Consider the following 27,900-nt stretch of genomic DNA (forward strand, 5'->3'; position numbering starts at 1 on the left):
AGATCCAAGAGAAGCCTTCCCAACACTCTCTTTACATTAAAACACCTACAGAGGCAGGAAGATTAATGGACAGCAACCAGTCAGCAGAATATCACAGAATCAATTAGGTTGGAAAAGGCCTCGGAGATCATCGAGTCCAACCTATGACAGAACATCACTGTGTCAACCAGACCGTGGCACTGGATGCCACATCCAGCCTTTCTGTGAGCACCTCAGGGACGGTGACCCCGCCACCTCCCTGCGCTGTCCGTTCCAGTGTCTAATCACCCTTTCTACAAAGAAATTCTTCCTAATACCCAAACGAAACCTCCCCTGGCTCAGCTTGAAACTGTCTCCTCTTGTGCTGTCAAAATACAATTCTTTCCATTTGGGCATCGAAGGTACGGCAACACACTGGTCAGTGAACTTCCCCAGCCATCGCTGTGTCTGATGGAGCCGCCTCCAGACAATTTTGGGGTTGATTTTTGGTTTAGATTTTAGATTGATTAGATTAGATTTTAGCAACGAATTTTGTTTTACTTTCACATTAAACATCCGCCAATGCCCTCGCCGGCGACTCTCTAAGCAACCTTAAAGCTCTCCCTCACGGCTCCTCCCTCGCGTCCCGCCCGCGCGGCTGCGGCTCCCGGCGGCCCCGGCCGGGCGCGCTGCCGGCAGCATGGCGGGGGAGGCGGGCGGCGCCGCGCTGGGCCGCGCGGCCGACAAGCTCTTCTCGCTCAGCGGGCTCTTCGCCGTCCGCAAGCCCAAGGGACCCACCTCGGCCGCCGTGCTCAACCTGCTCAAGGAGAGGCTGCTGGCAGGTGAGCGGCGGCGGCCGGGCCGCCACCTCCGGAGAGTTCGGGCCCGGCGCGCCCTGGCCGGCGCGGCTGTGGGATGGGGCCGGGTGTGTGCGGTCCTTGGGGTGCGGGAGCTACAACTCCCGGCAAACCACTTCACTTCCTCAGCGCTCAGAAAACCGGAGCATAAGCAGGGTTTAGTTTCTCTTTGTGGGCTTTTTGTTTGTTTGTTTTAGTAGTAGTTCATAGCCATGGCATGGCCCACCTTGGAGAATGGAGCCGTTCCTGGGTATATCCTGGCTCGCTGCGCCAGGGCAGGTTTAGGTTGGATGTTAGGAGGAATTTATTCACAGAAAGCGCGATTAGGCATTGAGATGGGCGGCGCAGGGAGGTGGTGGAGTTGTGTCCTTGGAGGCCTTTAATGAAAGACTGTCCCATGCAGACAGTGTTGGTCACACTGCACGGTGAGCTGTGACACCACATTCACCACATGCCGCTTGTGGCAGGCCCCTGCTGCCGCCCAGGGTACAGCAGGACGGAGCCCTTGGGCTGGATGGGGATGAGGTTTACCGCAGCAGGGAGCTCCAGTCCTGCGGGGCACAGTGCAGGGGGTCCCGGCCTGCTTGCAGAGCTGGGGCAGGGTCCCAGGGACAGCGTGTGCCCATCTGCCAGAACGGGTGCTAGCAGCATCTCTGCAGCACAGCACCGGCAGGATGTTCTGCTGTAGCCCCACTACCTATTGCCATTAAAAACATATCACCATAGGAGTGAAAACCATAATGTTTCAAAAAGTTTGAAAGTCCTGGACAAAGTCTGCAGAAACTGCTCTTTCTGAGCAGTCAGCTATTAAGGAAAAATAAAAAAAAGTGAGATTATTGCAAAGGGGTGAGCAACTATGGCCTAGATTCTTTTTATAATGGATATGGGGACTTGATCATCTAGTCTGGGCTTTTGGGCACTTGCTGATGAAGTGAGAACATACTTTCAGACTGGTGAGTGCTTAGCCTGATTTACTCTGTAGTGAACTGTAGTGTGGGCACACATTTTGTATAGAAGAATCAGGTTCCCTGAATGGAGAGATAATATATATGGATAAAGGAACTTAGACCATTTGTCATATTTAATACTAATAAATAAGGGTTATTGGACCCTGCAAATTTCCTGGAGTCATCAGCTGTATAGGAAGTTTGCTGGGTTGGGACAATGATGGGTTGAAAGCTGCAGTGAATAAGTTCAGTCCACAGCAGAGTTGCCATAGGGCTGTGTATATGCAAATGAACATGTCCCAATATAAGGCAGTAAATACATGAAGAATTGGCTCAGATTATGTAACATAAAATTTGTGTGTAGTAGATGTTTTGGGAACTCTGCTGCTGGTTCTCCCATGCTTTGTTAATGAAACTTCACAGGTTTGCTACCAGTACTTTCCAAAAATCTGCTTGTAATGGTATGTGAGACTTCATTAGCATGTAAGTGAAAATACTTTGCAAATACCTTTACAGGAGTAAATCTAAATTAATCATTGGTCTTCATCAGTACAGTAATTTCTACACTGCTAATTAATAGTTTAAATATTTGTTTTTTATTTTCTTTAGCAGTCTGGAAATGTGTGCCATTTTTCCTATATTCTAAGGTTATTTTTTAATGCTTCCTTTTAATTTCTATTTGCAGAAGCTGGTGTGCAAACAAAAGGGAACAAAAGAAATCAGGTTTTGAAAATTGGACATGGAGGAACTTTGGACAGTGCAGCCACAGGAGTTCTGGGTAATGAAAAACATAATTATAGTCATCAGAATTTCAGGAGACATTTTCATGCCTGCATGAAGTCAGGTGGAGGAACAATTTGGGATACACATGGCAGGTTCTGGGGGAGGGACTGATAGCTGTGGAAGAATGGTCTGGGTTAAATTTCCTGTGCATATACTTCTACATGCATGTAACATGTTTCTTAATAGAAGGCTGCATTCTTCCTTCTGCCTTCTCTCCTCTCTTCCAAATCCTCACATAAATACAAACTCTTGTGTAATGAATTGTAAAGTACCTGAGAAATTGATGGCTTTTTTAACTTAAGCTGGGGATTTACAGTCATCATAATCTGTTGAATTATTTTGTCTCAAGGTAATGCTATTCTGGGATTTTGAGGGAGCTTTTAGGGCTGCTAATACTTACCAAAAATAAAAAGATGTATAAGAACAATTCAGCTGCTGCTCTTCTTGAAGCTCAGCACAGAAAAACTTAGGCACCTGTCCTGTCTTGCTTCATAAAGAGGAATCTTTAAAGATTTTTTTTAAATTTTTATTTTGATAGCAATCCATGTATTGGTTTTTTTTTGTTTTGTTAAAGAACAGGGTGTGTCAATTGCTGGTGTTAAATTCTCAGCTGTGGGTGTGATTGTTCCCACATCATACTTTGTCACCAGCAGTTTTATTGATAAGTGACATGCAGACTACAGCTTGTTCAGACCATAACCTTGTAGCTCTCCTTGGCTTGGAGAAATAACAGCAATACATTTTTGCTGTTGAAAATAAACAGGTACAACTCTGAGTATACACTGAAAGTAAATGCTCAGAGTTTTCATGAATGACTTCTGTCAGGAAGAATTCAGCTTCAAGGGGAGGTTGGTTGCTACAAGTGTTGCTAGAGGTCTGTAGCTGGTCATTGTCACTTGAGAGCCTGGCAGAATGTGACATTCTTAGGTCAGAATGGAGCACTGCCTGTTTTGGTTTGAATTTCCTGTACTCTGTGGCCGCTCACTAGAGAATTCAGTGTGCATTCCTGAAGCACACATTTTCCTTTTACACAGGGGTTCCCTTTGAGCATACTGCTTCTCACTGTGCAAAGTCAACAGCATTGATCCATAGGAAAAGCAAAATCACTTGTGCTTTTTTAATTGCTTCTCCAACTGCTCTGATACCCACAGTCTCCAAAGCCTGCTTCTGTGGCATGACAAGAAGTGTTTGGGCATGATGTGCTTGGTGTAGATAGAGAAGCACATCACCTTAATTAGCTGTGGATGGATTGAAAAAAGGCATAGGGTCTTTCATTCCTCTGCCATACAAAATAAACAGGAAAAAATCAATGGTAGCTACATTGGAAGAGACAAAATTGGAGAGGAGTGGGAAAGGGAATGTGCCCAGATTTCTTGTGTATTTAGGTAAGGTTATGAGGAGAGAGGGAAGGATACGAGAGAAACAAGTTATTCAGAATATGTGTGCTGCTTTTCAGAATGGAGTGGTGGAGCAGAAGGTTCTCCTTTGTCATGGACAGAAATATTAAATTTTCTGAAACCCTTTGTGATCTGTACTGCTGTCTCACAGGTTTTATGTACTGCATGTCTGTAACGCTGTCCTGGGAATTAATTGATACAGAGTCCTGCTTAGTGGGCCAGGTGTACTGCCAATCACTGAGCAGTGCTCTTTATCAGAAAACATACTTTCATATTTCTTCTCTTACTGACAGCAAATGAAAATGAAGAAGGGCCTTGGACGCAGAGGTCAGTGATCTATGACATGTGAGAGAAAGGCAAGGTCAAGTCTTGGTTAATATCTTCTTTTGGTATTATTCTAGGGCTGTGGTTCCAGCTTGCTGTTTCTTGGTGTGTAATGGGAATTTTACTTGGTTTGTTTTTATATGGCAGTAATGAATTATGCTTCCAGAGTAGAAGAAAACTTGAAAAAATCTAAAAAAATAAAAATTCAGTTAAATCTTTCTGCATTCAGTGTAGTCTCTTGTGTGGGGTTTATGTCACTGTTTAATAACACATTCTCCATAAGCTGATGATTAATGGAGAAAACTGGTAGTATCTTGTTCACAAAAGCATTCAGTGTCTCTTTAAAATTATTCCATTGATTCTCTTGACACTCTTCAGGAAATTTCAGCTCAGTTGTTGAAGTTATGTTCAGTTATGTCATCGTGTTGCAAGAAAAGTGCTTGGTTATAAAGTCTTATCTGTGTGCTTATCTCCTTTTCTCAGCCCTCTTGCAGCTCTTTTCTATTTGGCAAATAACGAACAGGTTGAAGTGAAGATGCAGGAGAGCACAATCACATGTGTGACTGAAAACCCTCAGGAATAAGAGCAGTAGTAATTGAGAACAAGGAGGAATCTAATGGGTCTCAGAGCATAAAAATTGAGAAGCATTCGAACACAAGTTAAAAAAAAAATTTTTTTCAAAGTTCATTTTCAGTTTGATGTTTTCAGTCTTGGCATTTCATTAACATGAAGCTGATTTCCTGAAAGCTCCCTTCACTCCTCTAGTTTTATTAAAATAAAGTACATAATCTGTTACACATTCTATGAGTTGTACACAAAACTAATTTCCTTCTAAAATTTTCTTGGGATTGCTGTATGTGGAAAAATCAATAGGAAAGCATTTTAAAGGCAAGCATCTTGTAAAAAGCTTTAAAGTAAAATATAAAATAGAGCTCTTTTTCTGTCTTTCTTTTATGAAAAGCTGACTGATTGCTGTTTTTTAGAATACTGGTGTTAAGACTGAAATAACAGTAATCTGTGCATGCACAGTAAGAGACAGTTGGACCTTTTGATTATTTTACTTTCTTCCTGCAAGTCTGATAAACAATTCTGTTATGCTGTCTTGGCTGTATTACTCTTGGTCACTGTCAACCTTTAAAAGGACTATTTGGTTACAGTGAAGGCTTCATTCATTATTGGTGAGCCATAACCTTCATCAAACCAGAGGCAATGTAATTGCACTCTCCATTTCTTTGGTGATTAAAAGATAAATAAATGTAGCAGTTGAATTAAAGTATTTTAACAGTAGATGGAAGTTATTTATCTTTTGCTTTAGACTTTTTTTCCTTTCACTAGTTCCATATTGTTTGAACATCAGAGATTCTTTCTCAAAAAAGTGTTGACTCTCTTCATATGCTAACAGAGCATGAAAGGCTGAGTTTCTGACTAGCATAATATTTAGTATTGAATGGTGTTGAAAAAGGGAGCTGCAGGGCTGTTTTGAAGTAGCATTTCTTCTTCTCTCTTTGCAGTGGTTGGTATTGGAAAAGGAACAAAAATGCTGGGGACTATGTTGGCAGGTTCCAAGGTAAGGAATGCTAAATGACTTGCATTAGCAGAGGGTTTTGTTTCCTGGTTTTCTTTTTTTTCTGTCAGTGAAGAGCTGAACCAACATACAAATGTGTCAGCCATGCTGCATATTTAGCTCAGATGTATACTTCAGCTCCTTTTGCAGTTAGTCAGAAATGTGTTAGTCAGACTTTAATGTCCAGACTGGTTATTTAAAAAACTTTGTTTGTCTCGGTTTTATAAGAAGTGTTAATAAATAGCAAATTACCATTTTACAGGAAGATTTCTATACTATTTAGTGTACTAAAAAAAAAAAAAAAAGGAAAAAACTAATGAAGATGGCACTGAAACTCATGTTTTGGGGATGTAGTTGTGAATGACAGTTCAATTTTTGGTAATTTTCCTTATGTGTAGATAACTTCACTGTTATTTAGCTTGAAGTAACAGATGGTCTTTGTTTCTTTTCTGTCTTCTCAAATACCATGAGGCCTTAAGAGGCACTTTTTGGAATTTAGAGTGTTTTGGATTGCATTGCTGCTGCTGTAGAGAGATGCTCTACAAACCCATAAACAGACACATATGAGAAGCCAAAGGTAGCAAAAGCCCTGTGGCTGCAGGAGAGAATCCAGACCAGAGCCTTGACAGATAGAAATTTTATTTGTTGCTGGTTTTGATAAATTTTGCTGTGCTAATTTTACATTGGTGACCTCCCAGGTTCTAGGTATTACATACACAAAAAAATGCAAGTACTCCCAAGAGTAATGTCCCAGTGTTGATTCCTTCCTCACAAGTCAAATCCCTTGGGTTTAGCCGTTATTTTTACATGAGAAGTTTAGATAAGAATGACAGATGTAGAAATCAATTAAACCTTCCGAATTTCTTCTTAAATGGAGGAAAAGTCAATAATGCATTATGTTCTGCCATTTTTCCCATTCTCTTCTAGTCTGAACACTTAGGATCTTAAAGGTAGAATTTGGTTGGCAATCTTCAATTCCGCTCTGTGGCAAATAATTTGACAGAAAAGAAAACAACCAGGATAAAAGGACATAGCTGTAGAGTCTGATTCCAAACTCAAGGTAGGCAGTGCCAGTCTCTGCACTGGCTGTAATGGGTTTGCATTTGATTTACATGAGTGCATTTCAGAGGCATCTGTGTTTTGAAGCGTGCAGGAAACAGCTGGACTTACCCTGGAAATGTAAGCAGTTACCACCTGATACCTCCTTTGAAAGAACTTTTAAGTTAGAAGAAGTAGTAGATGTACTTCAGCTAAATTAAGTCATCACAGCTAAATGTGTACACTGTTGATTTAAAAACATGTAAAGCAATTGAATTAGCTCTTAATCTGAGGTTCACTGTGGAAACAGCTGTGATAGGTGAAGTACTTGCAACCTATTTGGGAGAAGAGGGTATGCTCAGGTTCCTTGACAACTTCACTGTGAAGTCCTGTAGCCCATAACAGGGTTATCCAGCCAAACCTGGCTCCCAGATGGCTCACAGGGGCTTAGAGCTGCTCCTGAGGGACAAGGGAGGGGAGAATGTGCAGTGGGGGCAGCCTGGTGAGCCACCCCAGGCAGATCTATCCCTGGCCTTACATGGCTCTGGGCACTTGGTTCAGTGAGGCAAAGATGGATCTGCACAGAGCTCAGCAGCTCTTCCACTGCAGCTGTTCCTGTGTGAGGTACCTGACATCCATGCCAAGTATGGAATCTGCAGCATTTATTTGGAGCCTTTCCTGTCTCTGCCTTCCTATTTTCTATTAGTACTTCAATAAATTAGGCATGCCATTATGTGTGAGGCTTAAGGAGGTTGAGGGATCTCTCACAGATGTCTGCCTGTTGGGTTTTTTGACCACACTTACAAGTCATAATGTATCAAGAGATACATTCATGACTAAATAGGTTTGAGTATCTTTTTGCTTTCCAGGCCATGTGCTTGGAATTTATACTCTTCTTTAACTTTTTCCCCTATTTTGGATGCTGAAGTGTTTGTTGAAATGTGATGTTTTTCTTTTGTTCCTTTTGTTATTATAAAGATTCAGAGGAGCTGTCTGACCCTCTCTGGCCAGGATTTACTGTTTGCTTCTAGGAATGCAGCTTGTAAAGAAACAGTTCAGTCTATCATTGCTGGCAGCAGAGCTATGTGGAATGGCCAAAATGTATGATACTGCAGTAAACTCCATATGGTGACTCTGCCAGGAATTGGACTGGCTCAAACATTGTGTGAAACTTTCCTGACTCAGTGTGGCAGCTCTGATCATTATCCCTTGGTGTGCAACTCACACACATTCTGCAAGAGTTTTACTCTTCATGTGTAAACTGAGTTCTTCATTGGTTTGACCTCCTTAGGAATTAACTCAAGACAAACAGAAATGTACAGCCAAGGGCAATACCTGCTTAGTGTTCCAGAATTCTCATTGAATTCTTAATGTTTGTCCAGAAATAAAAATATGTACAAGCTGGATTAGCTTTTGTTTGTTTGCTTTTTGTTGTTTCAAATGTTCCAAGTAAGAGGGTGAAGCTGAATGCTCTTGGATCTGGAATTTAAATACTGATCATTTATTAGATGTTCCATTGGAACACTTTTTCTTCTTGTTCTGGGACTTGCACTTGGTCTTGTTTGGGCGTTTTGCACTTCAAGGTTTTTAAAGATTTGTTTTTTTTACCATGTTGGCAAAATAGGGTAGAATGAGAAAAAAATCTCATGCTTCACCAGTAAAATTAACATGATGGGGGTAGACAAATATTTATTATGGTAAATTTTTTCTGAACAATTCAGTCTCAGGTATGACTTACCTGTCTCAAACACAACGCAGAAGTGTGGTTTTTCTGGGAGGAAATGGTTTAGAAAATGTAAGCACAGTTTCCAAAGTGGGTAGTCCCATTTAAAACATCTCATCTACGAGAATGTGCTGTTACATAGAAGCAATGAGGGAAATAATCATGGGCTAATCAGAGAACAAAAAATGAGAAGCACTAAGCAATGAAATTCTTCATTAATCTAATACTTTCCATGGGGAGGAGATGTCTCCCAGCACATAGAGCCTTTATGGATAAGTGAAACTTTCAGACTTCAGTTCTGTGCTTAATTGGCTTATTTTTCAGTGACATAGCACCTGGGTTCAGCCTAAGAGAGTTTTAGTCATACTAGTGTGAGTGAAGAACTTCACCACCCATCAAACTGTCCTTGCAACCTCTGCCTCTCCATGAGTGGAAAGCTTGGGGTATATTGGTTTTATCTGAGGATGCAACTTCTTGTCATGGTCCACATACAAAATACCTCCCCTAGTGCTCAGTGTGAAGGACAGTCCCTGAGTACTTTGTGGTGGTGGCACAAGCTTAGGCAATGACTGATTAAAATAGAGAATTTAATCTCAAAGTTGTGGCTTCTCCAGAATGAAGCTGTCCAAAAAAACCCCTCAAACTTGTGGGTAGAGTGAAACCCAAGCTCCGAATGTTCTCAAAGCCTAGAAAAGGAAGAAGAGATTATGGGCAGAATAAAGATACATGTGTGACCTGATATGTGACAACTTTCATTTCATATAATAGTTAAAATCTGTGTTCTTACGAATCCTGCATAGAAAATGAGTGCTAGATCAGTGATTAGATTTTAAATTTTGCCAGTCACACTTGCATGGTGTTAGAGAGGGCTTGTCTGAGCAGGAATTGGTTCAAATCACCTAGCAGAACTTCTGAGACATGTAAATTACTTTTTTGCAGTGTGACTCTGGGATTAGAGCCTGTTTATTGCAAAATTGTTCCTCTGGAGGGGGCGGCCTCAGATCCTGCAGAACAAAGTGTCCATAAACAAGGTTATTTCTTTAACTCCTAAGTGCTTACCTTACTGTCCTAAAATCAAGTTTTTACTTATTATTAGCTTCTCATACTTTAAGCTTTCTCCATGAATTAATTTTTTTTTTAATTAAGTCCTTTGCTTGCATCTTTTGGCAGTGAGTCCAGTGAATTAATAACGCATTAGAAAGCACATCCAGTGGTTCTACAAGCAGCAAAACTAATGAAGCCTTTGCTTGTGACTTCATTTGTTTACAGCTCGTTAGACACCAAAGCCCCATGTGGACTTTTTGGTATCCAGTAATTCAGTGGGGCTCCCTCTGGACTCTTCTTAGTAGAAGCTGCAATAGATTTATTTCCTCTATCTGTCTGTTTTCAGGAGGCTTATAAGAACTCGGCATCTCTGAGACCTCTGTTCCTCTGCCAACATTTGTGTGTTTGCACATTGACATGCACACCATGATGGTGTAAGTGCTATTTCTTTTGAAATTCTAATTTTCATTTTAAATAGCCTCACTCTGCTGGTTTGTTGCTTTTCCTTTTTATAGTATTTCAGTGTTTGTGCTCCAGTTCATTTTTGAGTTGCAAGTGCAAGAAAATTGAGTTGACTTTCCTTTCAAAGGATCCTCTTGGTGGTGTGCACTCTTACTTTTAGTCTTAAAAATTTCTCTAGAGTATCACCAGCTGAGCTCTGTGCTTCATTATGATTTCTTTTGGAGTTGGTGAAACCAAACCCACTTATTCATGCAGTGCATAGGGATGTGTTCTGTTTTATTTTCAGATTCTGGTATTTTTAACATTTTTAAGATTTTTGGGTAGTAGGAATAATTTTATTAGACTAACTGTTATGGTACAGAAATCTAGGTATTTGGATATGCAAGTCCTCTCTCAGGTATAAAATAGAAGCCATGGATTTTAAAGCTAAGCATATTTCAGATTTGTGTAGAGCTTAGTGGAGTAGGCATCTTTTAGACCACTTCTGAAATAAAAAGTAGGTAATGCTTGTGTGTATGGCTTACAAACAGTTCTGTTGGGCAAGCAGTTATATAGGTAATAGCCCAAGACTGCTCCACAATATAGGCTACATTTTATTACCTGTTTTAATAAAATACATTAAGAAAACAGTTTTATTTCCTGAGATGGGAGCAAGGATTTGTTCACAGTGGACCAGCCAACCTCCCAGGCACAAGGCAAGGAGGACTTAGTGCTAACTTGATGATTCTTCAGATCCCACCATGCTTGTGTTCATCTGCTTTTGCTTTCAAATTGTAGTATTTGTCTTTTTTGGTTTGTTTGCTCTTTAACCTTTTCCCTCAGAAATTTTTCATCTGCAACACCTTGTCATTTTTCATTCTGTGATTTATGCCACAGGTTTGCCTTCTCACACCTCTTTGTTCATGGTATCCCATCCAGAATAACCAAGGGTCTGACTGAATTTCTTTTTGTATTGAGATGGGAGAGGTAACAAATAAAGTACAGAATGTGACTTGCTCATTTAAAGAATATTGTAGCTACTAAAATGTCACTACTTTGCCTTTGCTCAAGCCTAAAGAATATAGTTGTTTCTTTACAAGGGAAGTAGAGGAGGGAAGAAGATGATAAGGTTATCTCCAAGGGCAGGGAGAGAGCCTGGTAAATGAGATGTTGTGGCACATGGAGGGGTTAATGTGAGATAACATTAGAGTGTGCCTGAAATCCAATATCTCTGTTAGAGTCCATGGGTTTTTTTGAACCCAGTGGAGTTATGAATTTTAGTTCCCAGGCTTGTTTTGAAAGATGTTTTATGGGTTTTCCTTGAGGAACAGGACTGGCAGATTGGAGATGGAGTTACTGTTTTATGAGAGATGTTGACCCATGGGCAGATGCATGTGTTTCAGCCCTTGTAGACTGGCTGGGTGAATTCTTCCTGACACATACTGGTTGCTTAATTTCACCCATTTAGTTACTATTTGGAGGAAGTATATTACATTCCTGAAATACAGGTATAGGACTGAGAAGTCTTGACATTTCTGTTCTGTGGTATTTGTTATCCTGTTGTGCAAACATTCAAGGAATACTTCCTCGTATGTTTGCACAACCCAGTGCAAAGATGTCTGTTAATAAAACTTGTCCTACTTAATGTCTGTAGCCTTTAACAGCTACATCTAGGAATTGCTGTAATATTTTGGTGAGGTTTTTTAACCACTACTGGCACCTGAGAAGGTTTTTGCAGAGCCAGAACTTTATACTGTAACTCCATGAGCTCTCTAGAGCAGAGGAGTTTGGTTCAGAGACCCATTGTTGTTGGCACTGGTTTCTGTCCTGTGTGTTATTTTACTTTATTGGCAATGAGTTTCTTGTTCCCCAAATGCCTCCATAACTGATCAGTGTCAGTTTTTGAAATCACATTGAAGACAATGTGATTGTCTTCCTTATTTTCTCAAAAGGAAAATGCTGACAAAAAAAGGAAGGCTGGAAAAATGCATGAATGAGTTTGATTTTGATGTGTTTAGAGAATATGTAGAAGGTGTTAGCAAAACTTGAAGTAGTGTCTATACAAAACAAGTTGCACTGAGATAATTCTAAGCCTGGAAAGTGGGGGAAGCAGGAATTGGGAAAGGCTGAAATGTTAGAGGGATGAAATAGCCTTATACACTGTCAACATCTTCAATTACCCATTACTGAAAACATATGATATATTTTTTTAACCTTTTTTTGATAGAAAATCATAGGAGAAGAGGCTGATTTTAATATCTTGTCTTTTCTGCCCTGCCCAATATCTCTGAAACAAAGTTGTAGAAGAAGAAGCTGTTGAATAGTATAGATACATCCTGTACTGCAGTAATACTATTAGTAAGCTGGCTGAACATGCTGTGTAGTGCTCAAGTCTCTTTTATGCTCACCCCAGAGGCCTAATCTATTAATAGCTCAGCTTCATGCTCTATTAATATTCACACTTCTTTTTAAACTGTTGAAAATCTTGAGGAGACTGCACCTATGGTGCTGCTCTTTCCTCCCCAAATGCTGAATATTTTAAGAGCATTTTCTGGTGTGATTTTCCTGTTCTTCCATTCACGAGGTCAGTGGTGCTTTCTTCTGTCTTGACCTTCCTATAATTGTGCATATGGCTGTGCTTCATGTGCAGTTCTTGCTTGGATTCATTAATAAAATCACTACTGCAACATGGCAAGGCTTTTTTCTCATTCTTTCTAAAAATAACAGAAAATAAAAAGAATGGTAACCAATTTAGATTAGCCATTCTACACTATTTTCTCTAGTGTTCATTTCTAGTAATTTGGAGATGCTTTTGGCACTGCCTTTTACAATTTGCTGCATCTTGGCCTTAGCAATGCTTTTGAATTCAGCCAAAGACTTTCATGCATTCAATTTTAACTGTGATTTTGTATGTAGCTATAAAGTCTTGCCCTTCTGGAAGGACTGTCTTCTATTTCTGGACAGAGAATTATGTATTTTCTTAAAACTCTGTTTCCAAGGTAGAATTTGGAGGTCATCTTTCTTTATTTTACCTGTGATATGGGCACTAGAATGATGGAACAGACACTAAAGCTGAGGTTGACATTTAAGAGCCAATCTGAGACATTTTGATGAGTGAGGGAGGTTTCCACAGAGAGCAGTTGCCAGAAAGGTTTGCATAAAAAAACTGTGGGTTTCAAACAGCCACCTTTGCACATTAACCTGCATCCCCTCTTGGATGTTGTGAACCTGCATCGTGTTTGTAGGTGATGTGTGGCCTGGTGCTGTCTCAGGTGATGCAGTGTTCTGTAACTATTGGCAGTGTTCTCCCTTGCCCTCTTTCCTGCACTCCCTCTGATTCCTAAATTTAAATTTGGTACGGTTTTTAGCTAACACCTTAAAGATTCCCTGAGCTGCAGGCAAAGTCTCTTCTGTTGGGTTCCTCTTAGAGGGGGCTCTGGTCCTTCCTTCTCATGAAAAATCTAGTCATCCCATAATGTTTGAACTCTTTAAAATAAGCTGACATAAGAGATCAGAAAATCCTGTTAGTCCACAAAGTAAAGATCAGATAGTTCTTCAGCAGTGACAGTGCAATTACAGCATCCAGCACTAAATGCAATTTAGTGCAGGCTTAGCACAAAGTCAGCTTTTTCTTTTAGCAGAAAAAAACTAATGGTAGAGAAGTTGTAAATGTTTATGTATATCAAAAGGTCATGTTTGGTGTTTGATAATTTTGAATTTGCTCTATTGTAATACATGAAACTCCTCCCTCATCCTGCAGTCTTTATTTTACCCTCTGTGCAACCTGCTTTTAAGAGATTAGGGCTCTGTGTTCTTAATATATTGGAATCTGCTTAGTGAGAGTGCTTTGTTTTGGAAAATAATTGAAACTATGGCAACCCTTGGGGTTTTTTCCAGCTTATTTGTCTACCTCATGAACTTCTCCGTTTTGGTGGATGATTAGCATACTGGAAACCACTGGTAGCTGCTAATGTTATACAAACAGCAAAATAAGTTCTGTAAATATTAAATCCAGAACTGTTTATTTGTGCTTTAGAAATCATTGAACACAAACTGAATGTCGTTACAAAACTGAGAGTTTAAGGCCTCTTCACTATCTCAGTGGCCTAAGTCTACAAATCTGTAAGTGCAGAGCAAATGGTTTTGGTACAGGAGCACTAATTCTGATCAGTGCTTGCCTGCTGTGTGCTCCCCGATTTCCATCAGGCTCTCTAGAACACTTGTTTTATGTTTGTTTATGTTCAGACTTGTTAACCACATGCAGACATCAGTTTACATAAACTGAATTTCTGTTTCTCTTGAATATGACTTCTCTTTCCCAGCTTTAAGTCTCTTGCACAGGGGATTGTAGCCTTAATTTATTTATTTTTCTTTTACACTTCTGTGTTCAGTTGCTGCTGTGATTAGAAAACGGGTCATCCTTGGATGAACTCTTATGAACTGCCTCTTCCAGAGAGCTTACTTGCCTGGGAAATTCTTGTAGTGGGAGCCATCTTAAAATCTTCCTGACAGATACTGGTGACCTTGTTTTGTAATTACTTGTGTTTCTGTCTAGCTCTTCAAAAGTGTTGCTTCTTCATGTATGAAAAAGCTTTTAAAACACGTTATAATTTAAGATTTCAAGTCTCTGGCTTCTTTCCAAATAAAACCTTGATGTCTCAACAGTTAAAACTGAGAAGCTCTATTGCATGGTCTGTCTGGCATTTGCACTGATAAGTGGGGCAGACATGTCTGGCAGTCAGCCCAGGGGCTTCAGCCTCCTGGAGCCCCCCTGGGTGGGGTTGTGCAGCTGAAGGCTCTGCTGGCTGTGCAGCCCCTGAAATGGGAGGGGATTCTTCCTCCTCCTCCTCCTCTTCCCCTTTCCCAGTTAAATATGTATGCTGATAAAGTCTTGCCTTTATTCTCTCTCTCTTTTTATAGATATTCTTTCTCTTTCTGTGCTAGTCTAAGCACTTCTCTGAAACTGGGTATGAAAATAAAAAGCCAAATTATAGCTACTCTCTTACTAAAAATATTATGGTAAACATATGGTTTGTTATTTGTGAGAATGTTGACTGTGCCCTGTAGTTGTGACACGAAAACAAAATTCCTCTTCTCAAGACCTGTGACATTTATTAGAGGTTTGTAATTTGTTTCTTATAGATTCCTGTAATCCTATTTTTTTTATCCAGTGCTGGCTTTTTATTGTGTATTTCTTTCTGGTCGTGGGTATGGTGCACATGCACGACCACCCAAGCATTTCACTGTGTGTCTGGTCTTGCTGGGGTTGCATCCAGCACATCCCCCAGTCTGTGTGACAGAGTTTGTGCATTATCATTGACAGAAAATGATACAGTCACTGTAAAGCATCTTCTTAAGGCTTTCTTCTCACTGCTGTGAATGGTGGAGCTGCTTATACTCAAGGGCTTCTGGTCACTTTGCTGCCTTTTGTTTCACTTGCCATAAAGGTTTTCTTTTTTTTCAATAAAATGGTTTTCTGATTGGCTGAGAGACACAGCCATTCCCTGCTGCAGGATAGTTTTGGGAAGGTCTGTTTGTCCTCAGGGTGCTGTTGTACAGTTGTGAGGCTCTGCTTTGGGACCAGCCCAGCATTCTGTGTTGGAATTAATGCTGCAGCACTTGTAAGTCGTGACTGGGAATGCTGGGTCTCAGCTTTTAGTGTGCTGCACTTGCATGTCATGCAATCCATAGGGAAGTTGAGATGCTGCTTTTAATCTTTAAATGATTTGGGTCCTGGTCTCTTGAGTTGAGCAGAGGGCAAGGATTTAGGGGCTGTGGGCTGGCAGGATGCTCTCTGAGGAGCTGCAATATAGGGGCTCTTTCTGTCACAGTCTGTGCTTGTCAGGCTTTGCCACTGCCTGCAACACCTACTACCTTGCTTTTTTTGTTTTGGGTTGAGTGGGTTGAAGGCAGAGTGTTGTGAGCAGTTTCTGTCTGTGTTCCTGCAGTGATTTGTAATTTGAGAGTACAGGGAGAATGCCCCTAGATGTATTTCATAAAACTGGAAGAAATAAGTGATTGCCAACACAGGTGAGGAAAGGTCACTGAACACTTATTAAATGACTCAGAATCCATTGGTGCTTCTGAGGGCAGCGTGAGAGTCTAAAGAGTGTTAATGCTGAATTTTGACACAAATAATTCTGGACTCTCCTATTATCTTCTGCAACCTCCAGTTTCTGCACCCTACCAAAGGGGAAGAAGTAAACCTTATCAGTGGCAAGTAAGAGTTATGATATATAATTACAGATAGCCAAGGGCACTCCAGAGACTGATCATAAACCAACTATAATTCTTAATTTCCTATGCTGTTACAGCCTCCTTTGCAGATTATTGCATTTCTGGCTTGAGTATTTTGTGACTCTTTAAAGGCTCCTGTAAGGAATGGGGTTTTGTGACTAACATTTAAGGATGTTCTTTTTACAAGCTGTAAACCTTTTGCTCTTTTTGCAGAAATTAAAGGGGAAATATTGAGATTTGGAGTGTATTGTTCATGCCATTCGTGTTTTCATATTAACAGATGAGACATTATTTCTCTATTGCTGGCAGATCAAATACAACATGTTATTGTAGCAGATAGCCTAAAGCAAGATAACCAAAACTAGAATTAAAGGAAAAGAAATAATTTAAATTGAAGTAGTATGAGTATTTTGATTTGGAAACATCAGAAGACAGAGTGTGAGTTTATAAATTTTCAGATTTAGAATTTTACGGAACTGCTAAGATCATACATCATGCTTAGGATAATGATGATCTGCTCATGTGTTTTTATTAACCTCTAGGTTAGGTGCTGAATAGTGTATTTCTGGCAGTGCAATTAAATGTTCAGAACCAGATCATTAAATGTCTCAGAAAGCAGTCAATTTTATGGTCCTAAGAGCTAATATAGTAATATAAGATAATATACCTTGAAGTTTATTTAAATATTTGTTGTGGAGCAACATTCATCCATTCTTTCTTTCATTTATTTTTTCATGTGTTCCAGAAGTGTGTAAACTGAAAGAATTTTATGTTAAAATACCTAATTTTGCAGAGTTATCAGACATCTGCAATATTTAGGGAAAATGTAGCCCCAGTGTGGTGTTGTGGTTGAATCTGGCAGGCAGCTAAAACACCACACATCTGTTTGCTCAGTCCTTTGATTGGGATGGGGACAGAATCAGAAAAAAGGTGAAACTCATGGGTTGTGATAAAGGCAGTTCAATAAGTGTAAAGGAAGCATCTGTGTTATCAGCACTGTTTTCAGCATAAATCCAAAGCATAGTCTCATACCAGCTTCTATGAAGAAAATTCTCTGTATTCCCAGCCCAACCCAGCACATAAAATAAGCAAAGAATACAGTTATTTTTATGTTAAAGTCTGCACTCTGCTGCCTTTTGTCTGACTATTTCTGCTGCTTCCATTTTGCAGCAGTTGCTTGAAGAAATACATTGAAGTGGCAGGTTGTCACATGGAACAAAATCAAGGCATGTCTTACTAGTCCAGTGCTGTGGGTGTGATTTATATGCCTACACTGCTATTACTTGAGCGTGTTTGTACTTAGCAAGTACATGAAGCAGGATGCATTGCTTCTCACAGTAAAATGTTAGTGCCTATGCCTGTTTGGATGTGTTCCAGTAGAGTTTGGTCAACCAGCTTCTAAAAGATACATTCTCAGATTTGTATTAGTGCAGCTGGGAGTAAGTTCACAGGAACCTTACTGGGAAATAGAGGAACATTTCAATTTTTCTCTCCCAGTCTTTATTTGAAGGCTTCTGGACTTACCATAGGGAAGTTGAGAGTACTGGAGTGGGAAAGGCAGTGGGTCAAACCACTGATGTAATACCTGATGGTATCCCTAAACTTGACTCAGACTCATGTTACAGAGTGAGCCTTGGTGTGTTGACAGCCTTGTGACAAGTCATGGAGCAGCTGGTGCAGGGGAAGCCTCTGTCAGCTTCAGCAGGTTGTGCTGTATGCTCAGAGCATGGCAGTTCTTAGGGTGAAAACGTGTAAAAGGAGGGCATCAGGTGAAATGTAAGGACAAGAGCTGCTGTCCTGGGGTCAGGTTAATTCCTTCTTGAAAACTATAGACACATACACTGAAGAATTTTTTAGAGAAGAACCCTGATAAATCCTGAAACAAATATTCAGAGAACTCACAGAACAGAAATGTTACTCAATGACCTTGAACTCCTTGTGCTGGTCACAAGGTCCTTACCAGATCTCAGGAATTCAAAACTGTAGCATCAGGCTACTGCATATCCCTGCATTTCATGGCAGAACCATTGTAATGCTTTGTCTTGGCAGTGGGCGTTTTGCTTTCACAAGGGAAAGTCTTTGTGTCTTTTTTTTTTTTTTTAGTGTGCAAAGGAACAGAAAAATTGTCTGTGAAAGGTACTCCTCTGTGCCTTGCTTCAACCGTGACATGTGACACCCCACAGAGACTTTGATGTTACTACCCTATTATTTTCTTTATGGTATTGATGTATTTATAGTAAAAATTAGATCACATGTTGCTTCTTCCTTGGGTTTCTAAAACTGAAATCACAGGCACATGTAATACAGGATTTACTTTTTGTTTGATTCCATGTTTTTTCATCTTGACTTCCTCTTACCCGGAGTTGCTGGGTTTACCACTTAGGCAGTATTCTTCCTGATTTGAAGCAATTGGTAGTTGCAGTCTTTATCTTAAAAAAAAATAAGAAAAAAGAAATAAAACCTCAGAAACAACCTGGAAGACTTGACTCAGTAATCTCTCTTATTCCTTCCCAGAAGTACACTGCCATTGGAATGCTGGGCAAGGCTACTGATACATTAGATGCTACAGGAAAAGTGACTGAAGAAAAGCCTTATGGTAAGCATAAATGTATCTATACACTCAATGTAATTTGAAGGCATAAGTGGTTTCTGTCATAGGAAAGCGGAAGAGATGTTTGGGACTCAGAATTAAGTTTAAATGTGAAATTAAACTAAGATTATTTCATCTTCAACTTCAGTGCTCGTATAATTCAAACCAGCTTCATGCAATTATGTCCAACGCAAGTGTTCATTTCTGCTGGAAAAAAACAAACCAGGCATTAGATTAGGAGGGAGGAAATAGAATTGGGCAGGACTGTGTCATTTTAAATCTTTGACAGGCTGACAAATGACGTGCTGTGTCCAGTAACATTTTCTTCTCTCAGAGTGCAGTCCCAGGAGTCCTCTTTTAGTAAAACCCTTTAAGGCCTCTGGAGGAGTAAGGTACTTGGATCTTCCCTCTAGGACACCACTTCACCTACAGACTGCTTAACATTTAATGAGGATGGCATAAACTGCATTCTACATATGGCTGTCTTCCAGAACTTGGTCTTGCTTGCATCTTTAATAAATGAAATTTTCTGACTGACAGAGCACAGGGCAAGGGTATAAAGCTTCAGAATTCATCCTGACTGTGGCTTTGCTGGGCATCTTAGAAACAGTGTAGTAACACAGTAAATGTATTTGTTATTAGTTCTTTCACAACCTTGGGGAAAAAAATTAAAAAATAATAGGTAAGCAGTTGCTTAGCAACTCTACACATCTGACATTCTGGTAATAGGTACATGAAGTAAATAATCTTTTTTAATGGCGTGTTGAAAAGCCTGGATTTCATTTCTCACTTCCACTCTCCTTTCTTTTGCAGTTTTCCTTTTCTCATGAGGCAGGCAAGCATAGTTTCTTGTCCACATTCTTAATAGTGTTAATTACTAGGAAATGTTATTTAGAGATGTTGGATCATTTATTTATGCTTCAGGATCAAGCTTTAAGTCTCTAAGCTTCTGGAGGCCTGAGCGTCCTCATGGTGTTAGAGTTGCCAGTACCTCATGGTGCTTGAATGAAATGATGATTCACTTTCTTGGTATTTGTCTGTATAAAAATCCATTTTTTGAAACACTAATTTTGCTTTTTTCATTTTGTGCTGTTTACTGCAGACAGAATTGAGAATGTTGTTTTCATGTGTGTTTCTCTCCCTGGTAGCTTCTGTTAAGTAGTTTCTACCTCTCTACCACCTCTGTTGAGGTGTGTGCTTTTTGTGCTCCACCTTTCTGTTAGGCTGTATGCTTGGGGAACTGATTTGGCTTGAAAACACCCCCTTTTTTTGAGTTGCTTGTCATTTTAAACTGAGATCAGTTGCATGATCCTGTTTATCACGTGGTCTGATGAAGAGCAGCATTGGCATTGCTGGGGCAGTGCTGTTTGGGGTGCAGTTTCCTTTTGCCTAAAGTGATGGCTGAAAGAAATGCTCATGACATTGATCTCAGTTGCTTTCCATGTTGGTGCAAATCAGTCAGATGTGATTTCTTCAGAAAGAAAAGAGCATGGATACTCCTTTTTTTTGTTCTCTGTGGTACCTACATGTTTTGTATTCCTCATCTTTTCCAGTGTCTTCTCCAAAACAATTTGGTTTTGTGCAGGATGCTCTCTTTGGCCCACCATCCCTAATTTCTAACCCTGATAGGTACTCCAGGAGAAGGCAAACCAGATGTTTGAGTTGAATTTCAGTCTTCTTTTGACACTTACAAGGATCCTTGGAGAAGCAGAACAAGGGAATACAAATCCTGCAGTGCCAACATCATCCAGGATTGGGTCTTAGTGCAGAGAAAGGGCACTAAACCAGTTTGTAAAATGTATAAAACTCTTCTTGAGCGACTTCATTGGAACATTAGAGGAAAGTGCCTGCAGAAAGTTGCCAGCTATATTAACTGTAAGGAAGTGTTACATTTTAGTTCTCAAAGTGTCCCTAGACAGCAGCTTAGGAAGCAAACTGTACAGTTAGTCACAATGTCAGGATGTACTGAAGAGAGCTCCTTGCTTTTAACCCCTTCTGAACTTCGCATAGCTTTGTGTTTCTTACCAGACAACCAGTCTGCATTTCCCCATGAAATGAGGTTATGGTTTCATACTGCTGCCAGGCTGTCAGATGCTGACTTTGGAAGCAAGCAGCATTTAGTATTCCTCTGATGTTTTTTTGAGCACATTAATGTTAGTAGCCCTTTTTTAATATTTGTAACTGTGTGCAGGAATGTACGTTCTGAAAGCCACTTCCTCCCAGCTGCCTACAGGCTATATCCAGACTTGGAGAACAAAATTAATGAGGCTTTTCTCAGGTCTCTGATGATTATGCTGAAATATATGTTCAGTAGAGGTACCTGAATTATTTGGATAGTGTGGTCCTTTCAGGATTCTCCTTGTCTGTTTTCAAATAATTTGTGCTGGGTCAGGCTGAATTGAGATCATTTGCTGAACTTCTGGTACACTGTCGTGGATAATTCTTGTGTTCTATTTTGGAGTAGTTTGTTAACAAGCACAGGGCAGAATCACCCTTCAGTGAAGGCTTTTTGAGGTTGTGGCAAAATGGCACCTTTTGGTTTGGTAACTTTATTTTCCTTCCTTTGTAGCAGGAAAATCAGTCAATAGTCACCAGTGCTCAAAAGCGCACCAGATCTTAGTAAATGCATCTGTAAATATTTACTTTGAGAACACATGACACAACTCTTGTTTGTTAATGGCTTAATGCCTCATTCTTCACATGGGGATTTTTTTTTCTCCTGAGACAGAGGAGACATTCTTGCCTGTATCATGAGTGACTTCCTCAGAGGCCACATGTAACCTCTTAGTCAAGGGAATATGAGATCAGAGCCAGAATTGAACTCAGGTGGCTCATTAAATGCCCTGGCCACAAATGCAGTTCATGGGGTGAAAATTGGAAGGAGAACTCCAAGGGGCACTTGTCCTAACATTTTAAATACTGAATTTTAACGTGAAGCAGCCTGGGGTTCACAAGAAGGCTGACAGGATCACTGTCATGGGGCCAGGTCATGTTGACTCTCCACCATGTAGTTTTGTTGTGATACATTGCTAAATAGAAACAAGATTGAAATAATAGTGTAAGAAACTCTTCAGAAGATTTAGAGCTACTGTACAGTTGATGTTGTTGTTCCTAGCTCGTATTCTGATGTAAATTGGTCTCTCTCAGCATCTCAGAGTTTTGTGCCTTGTTCTTTGCAACCTTGCTGTTAATAACACATCTTGGGAGAGCTGCTTGGGCCTAGGGACAGTATCTGCCATTGAGGCTGCAGAGTGTGCTTTATAGAAGTGAGGAACCACAGGATCATCTCCCAGAACTGCTGTGAAAAGAAATCTCATCTTTACTTACAGCATGAAGTACATCTGGCTTTTAAGGTTTGCAAGTAAATGTATGTTTCAAAATACAATGACAGTTTGATAAATAAATTTGGTAGGTTTATGTTCCAGAATGTTGTTGACGTAGCAGGGATGACACTAATTAAATATCACTTATGAGAAACAGGGCTAGTCAAACCCTTGACAGTAGAAATGCACTGAAACCACTGCATTGTGGTTGCAGATCTTATGTTTGCACTCCCTGAAAAAATTAGGGATGAATGTAATTTCTGTTGAATAGATCTTCAGAAGACCAATGCAATCAGCTACTTACGTTATACTCTTCCAATAAAAGTGGGACAGATGTCTGTGTGTACTCTTAAAAGAAAGTACATTGCCTAAACCAGCTGCCCTTCTTTTACAGAATTTTGTTAGTGAAATTGCCTTACTTAATACATAACTGTACCCCCGAGTACATTTGCAGGTTAGTTGTTTGTCAGGGAAATTTTGATGTGTTGTTTCAGATAAAGTCTTTTTCTACACCAGTGGTTTTGTTCAGTAATAATCTGTTGTGTTTTTCCCCTGCAGTTTAGTTCTCTTCAAGAGAACTTCCCAGGGTTAGATGAACATTTTATTCTTTTTGGTGCTTTTTAAAAAAATAAGAATATTCCAAACATTGTAGCTTTTATATAGTTTCCAAGAAAGATGAGTTTGCAGCCTTAAGAGAGGGGAATTACAAAAGAGAACATTAAGGAGGATTTCTGCCCTTCTGAAAGTATCCAGATTGTCCTGATCACCTTGGACAGTTTGTTCTACTCCTTTTGTGATAATTCACATTCCTGCCTACAATCTTTTTTTATTTCTTTTCTTTGGTGTTTTTCACCCCATCTAAATTCTGAAGAGAGGGAACTCTTACTTGTGTCTGCTTGCAGAATGTGATTGATGCCATTAGTGCCACGTGAATAATCAATACTAACATACTGACTGTTTTCTTTCCACAGACCAGGTAACAAAAGGAGATCTTGAAAATGTGCTGCAAAAGTTCACAGGGGACATCATGCAAGTTCCCCCACTGTAAGTTCTGTGATATTCACTCACTTTTGACAGTTGTGTTTGGCTGTCAGGACTTGCCAACAGAAGTCAGCTCTCTCTGAAGTATTAAGACACATTTTGACAAGAGGACAGTGGCCAGGCAGTCAGGAGTTTAACACGTGCAAGTGCAGGTCATGGCCATTTGAAGATCCAGCAAAAATGGTGACCTGGAGTCTGTGGGTGTTTTGGGTAAATGTAAAGTAGCAAAAGTCTTAAACAGCTTTGCAGGGCTTGTCTTCTGTCTTCCAGTCTCACTGACATCTCTATGGAAGTGCCTTAAATGACTTTGAATTAGTTTTATGAAAACTTGAGTATGAATGAGTGATTAATGACTGAGCTTCTGTAGCTTAGCAAATTTCATCTGGTAAGGTGAGCCATAGTAGCTGGCAGTGTGCACGACTTAGCTTGTGACAGATGGCTTTTGTGGTGCTTTAAGCTAGCCTGCTTTCCTCTGCTTTTGCCATGTGTCACTTACTGTGGTTCCAGTGTGAGCCTTGCAAGGTCACTAGTGCCCCACATGTTCTGCTTCATGTGACCTGATTCAAATTGCCCTCTAACATGGTGAGCAAGATCCTTTTGGATTATTCTATGGTCATGACCAAAGTTGGAGCTTTGGATAAAGTTCCATGTAATCAGTGAAACCAGTCTCTGTGGTTCTGTAGTGGTTCCCTAAATATCCTGGAACCTGGCAAATGCTGTTCAGGGAAGATCCAAGAGTGGGTCAAGGAAAGGGGCAGTGTACAATTACAGGAGTTGCCTGAGTGACTCTCAGTGCTCAGCTCAACATAACACTGAAACAGAGGATGCCCTGCTGACTGCTGAGACACAGGATGCTAGAGGCAGCTGCAAGTGTTGTAACCCTTATAGAAACCTTTTTTTTTCATAAACTGCGAAGTGAGTGATAAAATGCTTTTAAATCGTAGAGCAAGAGAGAGATACAAGGCCATCTCTTGTTTTCTGGTTTATGTAACTACTGGTAAATGGGATGATTCTGTGTCCAAGAGATTTCAGCAGCACTCGCTGGGTTTTTGTGGGTTTTTGTGCGTACTTGGAGAGTTGTAAAATGTGTGCTACCCTAGTACAATATTACCAGGATCTGGAGAAGGGGAAACCTGTTCTATTACAACCATATGACACACGTTTTCATGCTCTGTCTGATCAGCTATTCTGCTTTGAAGAAGGATGGAGAAAGGCTTTCAACTCTGATGAAGAGAGGGGAGGCAGTGGAAGCAAAGCCTGCTCGGCCAGTGAGAGTGTACAGCCTTTCTCTCCAGCAGTTCCAGCCACCACTGTTCACGCTGGGTAAAGGTCAAAGATTATTACACAGAGCAATGCTCCCAGCTTGTTAATGTTTATTTACACTCAGAATGGGACTAAGAAAGTGAAAGGGGTTTAATTTCACTCAGCTACTTACTTTAGTGTGAGCCCATGTGCAGAGACTTTCACTTTGTATTAAAAGCACTGTATTTTGGTTTTAAGTTAAGCTGATTATATCTAATCTCTCAGTGAGGCAAAATTCTGAGAGACTGGTCAGGGGATTATTTGCATCTGTCCATGATTTTGCAACCTCCAGCTCATTCCTGTCTCAGGTCTGCTTACTTCACTTTGCCATTCTTTCACACAGATTCCCAGACCTGCTGACATCTCTCAGGACCAGTTTCAGTTATCGTCCCCTTTAGACCCCTTTCTTGCTGAGGAGGCAGTATCTTATCCTTCCTTCTGTCATTCATCAAGAAACTTGGGTAGTACATTAAGAAGCATATTAATAAATAAACAAACCAGAAAATACTCTTGTAAATGTTTAATGCTACTGTAAGGTCAAGATGATGCATTGCATTGATCTGTCTGCCCAGTTGATCCTCAGTCCTGTGATGGACTAGATGTTTTATGATGAGCAGGTATGAGTGACAGAACTCAGTGCTGTGTGACTTCAGCCCTTACTTTATGGTTGGGTGACAAGTAGCTGATCACTGGCAGAGGGGGAAGGGAAGGGCTGAGAGAGCAGGGGAAGTTAAAGGTGAATTTTAAAATTTTAATGGAGCTGCCTGTCTGCAGTATCTGAAAAGCACTGACCGTCAGTTTAGGCTATACTTGAAATAACTTGCTTTCATTATTAGAAATATGGAATTGATCTGAATTGCTTAAAATGAATAGGACTGAAAAATTTCTTAACATACCATAGCAGGTTCTTAAATTCTGTTGAGTTAGTACAGTTGCCATTTTATTTGCTTTCCCTCCTGTCTAGCTTAGCAATTTCACCCTCACATATGTTCCAGGATGAATAATTGATGTTGCATCCTATAAATATTTTATCACTGGGTTGTTTGCTTAGCACATTTTTACATTTATGTGGGGGCATGGCTTCTGTGTAGATTTCACGTGGCACTGGCAATTTACTATGTCACTTTTAACATTCCAGATGTTGAATGTGGTGGTGGCTTTTATGTCAGGAGCCTGGTCAATGACATTGGCAAAGGTAGGCATGGAAAAAGACGCATGACAATGTAAGGAACAAGTGTGTGTTTATGGAAAAAAAATTGTCATTCTGTGTATCTCGAGTCACTAGACCTGTGTGTTATTTTGCAGAACTGTAGTGCTATCACTTGTTTTTATATACTCAGGTAATTTCCTTAGGGGCATGGGGGAATGATGGCTAAATAATTGCCAGGGACCTTGGGGGCGAGCTGATAAAAATGGAGCAAGCAATAGCACTGAGCAAGATAATGCAAGGCAAGGGGGGGGACTTTTTTCCCCCTCTCTTTCATGTGTTAAAGCTAACTCAGATTAAGGATGAGAAGAAAGATACTGTCTTTTTAAACATTATTCATCACATTTTGAAAACAGATTGCACAGAACATTACCATGCACATAATAAACCCTATATGCTGGAAAGACTTCCACACTGGTGATGATTTTTCGAGTGTTTTCTTTCTCCTCTGCCTGAACAGTGAATAGTTTTGCTTTCCCACAGGGTTATTTGTCCTGTGCTCTGTATCTATCAAACTGCATGATGGAGAATAGATAAACCATTTCTAACTTTTTTTTTTTTAAATGATACATTTGTAGGAACGCAAGTAATGTGAAATAACCTTAAGCATTTCAATGTTGTTATTTGTACTTAGGCAAGTCCAAGTTTCTGTTACTGCCTTCTGAGCATACTGGCTTATGTTTAGCCCTTTAATGGAAACCAAGATATAGTCTGTCCATGACTGGCTTTTTTTTCAAAGATTGAAAATGAAATAAAAACCTTCCTGCATCAGAGTGGATGGGAGAGAATATTTTAGAGTACCTGTGTGCTTACAAGTCAGTGCTTGTTGCTGTTATGTTTTGTAGCTTCTTGTAATTCTGTCCTGCTGGTATTTATTTAACATAGGAGAGCATTTGTATATATTTTTTTATTTTTCCTTATCTTGGTTTCTGTTATCCCAGTAGGCAGCACAGGATAAAAATGGTAAAAATACCTCTTGAAGGCAAGAAGTGCTAAGGCCTCAAAATGTGTAGAAAAATAGTTCAAGGTCACTTGAGAATGCAGAATGTTCTGCTTACATCTTACAACATTTTTTCCTCACTTTCCATTCTGATCTAAATCTGGGAAAATTCTTGACAGCTTCCTGTCAGATTCTGAACTCTTTACTGCACTGGACAGTTATTGAAATTAAAGGACATCCTTGGGTCAAATTTAAGAAGATACAAACGAGTGATGAATCTTCATGACCTTCCTTGTCAAACAAAGCAGAGTAATGTAAAAGGCTACATACAAAAATACATTTTAAGTGAGCTGGAAGTGGTTACACTTTTAAAGTTTATCCATGTGCTTTATCCAGTCCCTCTTTCTTCCTTTGCTGCAGAGCTCTCCACCTGTGCCTCGGTGCAGGAGCTGACGCGCACCAAGCAGGGGCCGTTCACGCTGGAGGAACACGCCCTGCACGAAGACAAGTGGACAATTGATGAAATTGCTCAGTCCTTGGAGCACTGCACAGCCCTGCTCCTGGGAGAGCCAGCTCGGAAAAAATTGAAGACAGAGCATCCTGGTGAAACTGCTGTGATCTGTGAGGATAAGTGATAAGTTGGATCAAGGAAAAAGACTGAATGATTGAGATGTTTTAAGATTGGATTGGGATTGCCTCGCCTCCTGTGTAAATCTACAAGTCTCTGCTGGGAAGGTGACAAACTGCAACAGAAGAGAAATGGTTCTTTTGTTTCCTGGGGTTAGAATGTGCACTGAAAATATTCAGTGCTAAATGTTTCTTGATTGTTTATTTTCCTTCTTGCACACTATAACTGATGCCAAATTTTTATAGACTTTTAAAGAACTTTCGGGGAGCAAGATGGCCACTGTTGAGAATTCATCAATAAAAAAATTCTATACAACAATGTCTGATAAATGTGTTCCAAAGAATGTTTATTTTTCTTTGCAGCTGGTAATCAAATCCTGAAATACTGTGGTGACAAGTCTCTCATAGCTTAAAGGACCCAAGAATGTGGTGTAGCAATTTGCTTTTTTGAAATTTGTTTCAGGATATATCCATTTTACCAAAGTTTTTCCTATGCAGATTGTTCTCCAGTCAAATGTTCCTAGAATGCAGTGTATGAAGGTGCTAATATTTTAAGT

At 40.1% G+C, this 27,900-nt stretch overlaps 1 protein-coding gene across 2 annotated transcripts; it reads left to right on the forward strand.

Moving 5' to 3' along the window:
• The first annotated feature begins 635 nt into the window (after window positions 1-635).
• TRUB1 (TruB pseudouridine synthase family member 1) lies at window positions 636-27,673 on the forward strand. Of its 2 annotated transcripts, none has more exons than XM_059852015.1 (8): window positions 636-800; window positions 2,448-2,540; window positions 5,778-5,833; window positions 18,828-18,909; window positions 23,198-23,270; window positions 24,451-24,596; window positions 25,708-25,764; window positions 27,137-27,673. In XM_059852015.1, exons 1-8 carry the CDS (start codon window positions 659-661, stop codon window positions 27,349-27,351), a joined length of 864 nt encoding a protein of 287 aa, XP_059707998.1. In that variant the 5' UTR covers window positions 636-658; the 3' UTR covers window positions 27,352-27,673. The 2 variants fall into 2 exon arrangements, with proteins under 2 accessions (XP_059707998.1, XP_059707999.1); XM_059852016.1 differs by having other exon boundaries at window positions 24,451-24,590.
• The last annotated feature ends 227 nt before the right edge of the window (window positions 27,674-27,900 follow it).

Source organism: Haemorhous mexicanus, chromosome 7 (genome assembly GCF_027477595.1).
Source record: "Haemorhous mexicanus isolate bHaeMex1 chromosome 7, bHaeMex1.pri, whole genome shotgun sequence".
Classification (NCBI taxonomy): Eukaryota; Metazoa; Chordata; class Aves; order Passeriformes; family Fringillidae; genus Haemorhous; species Haemorhous mexicanus.

Bases quoted from the DNA above. Each gene is read 5' to 3' on its own strand.
- TRUB1 (XM_059852015.1), top strand. From the start codon at position 659: ATGGCGGGGGAGGCGGGCGGCGCCGCGCTGGGCCGCGCGGCCGACAAG. The intron at 18,910-23,197 runs GTAAGCATAAAT...TTCTTTCCACAG, and splicing joins GACTGAAGAAAAGCCTTATG to ACCAGGTAACAAAAGGAGAT. The intron at 23,271-24,450 runs GTAAGTTCTGTG...CTGTCTGATCAG, and splicing joins ATCATGCAAGTTCCCCCACT to CTATTCTGCTTTGAAGAAGG.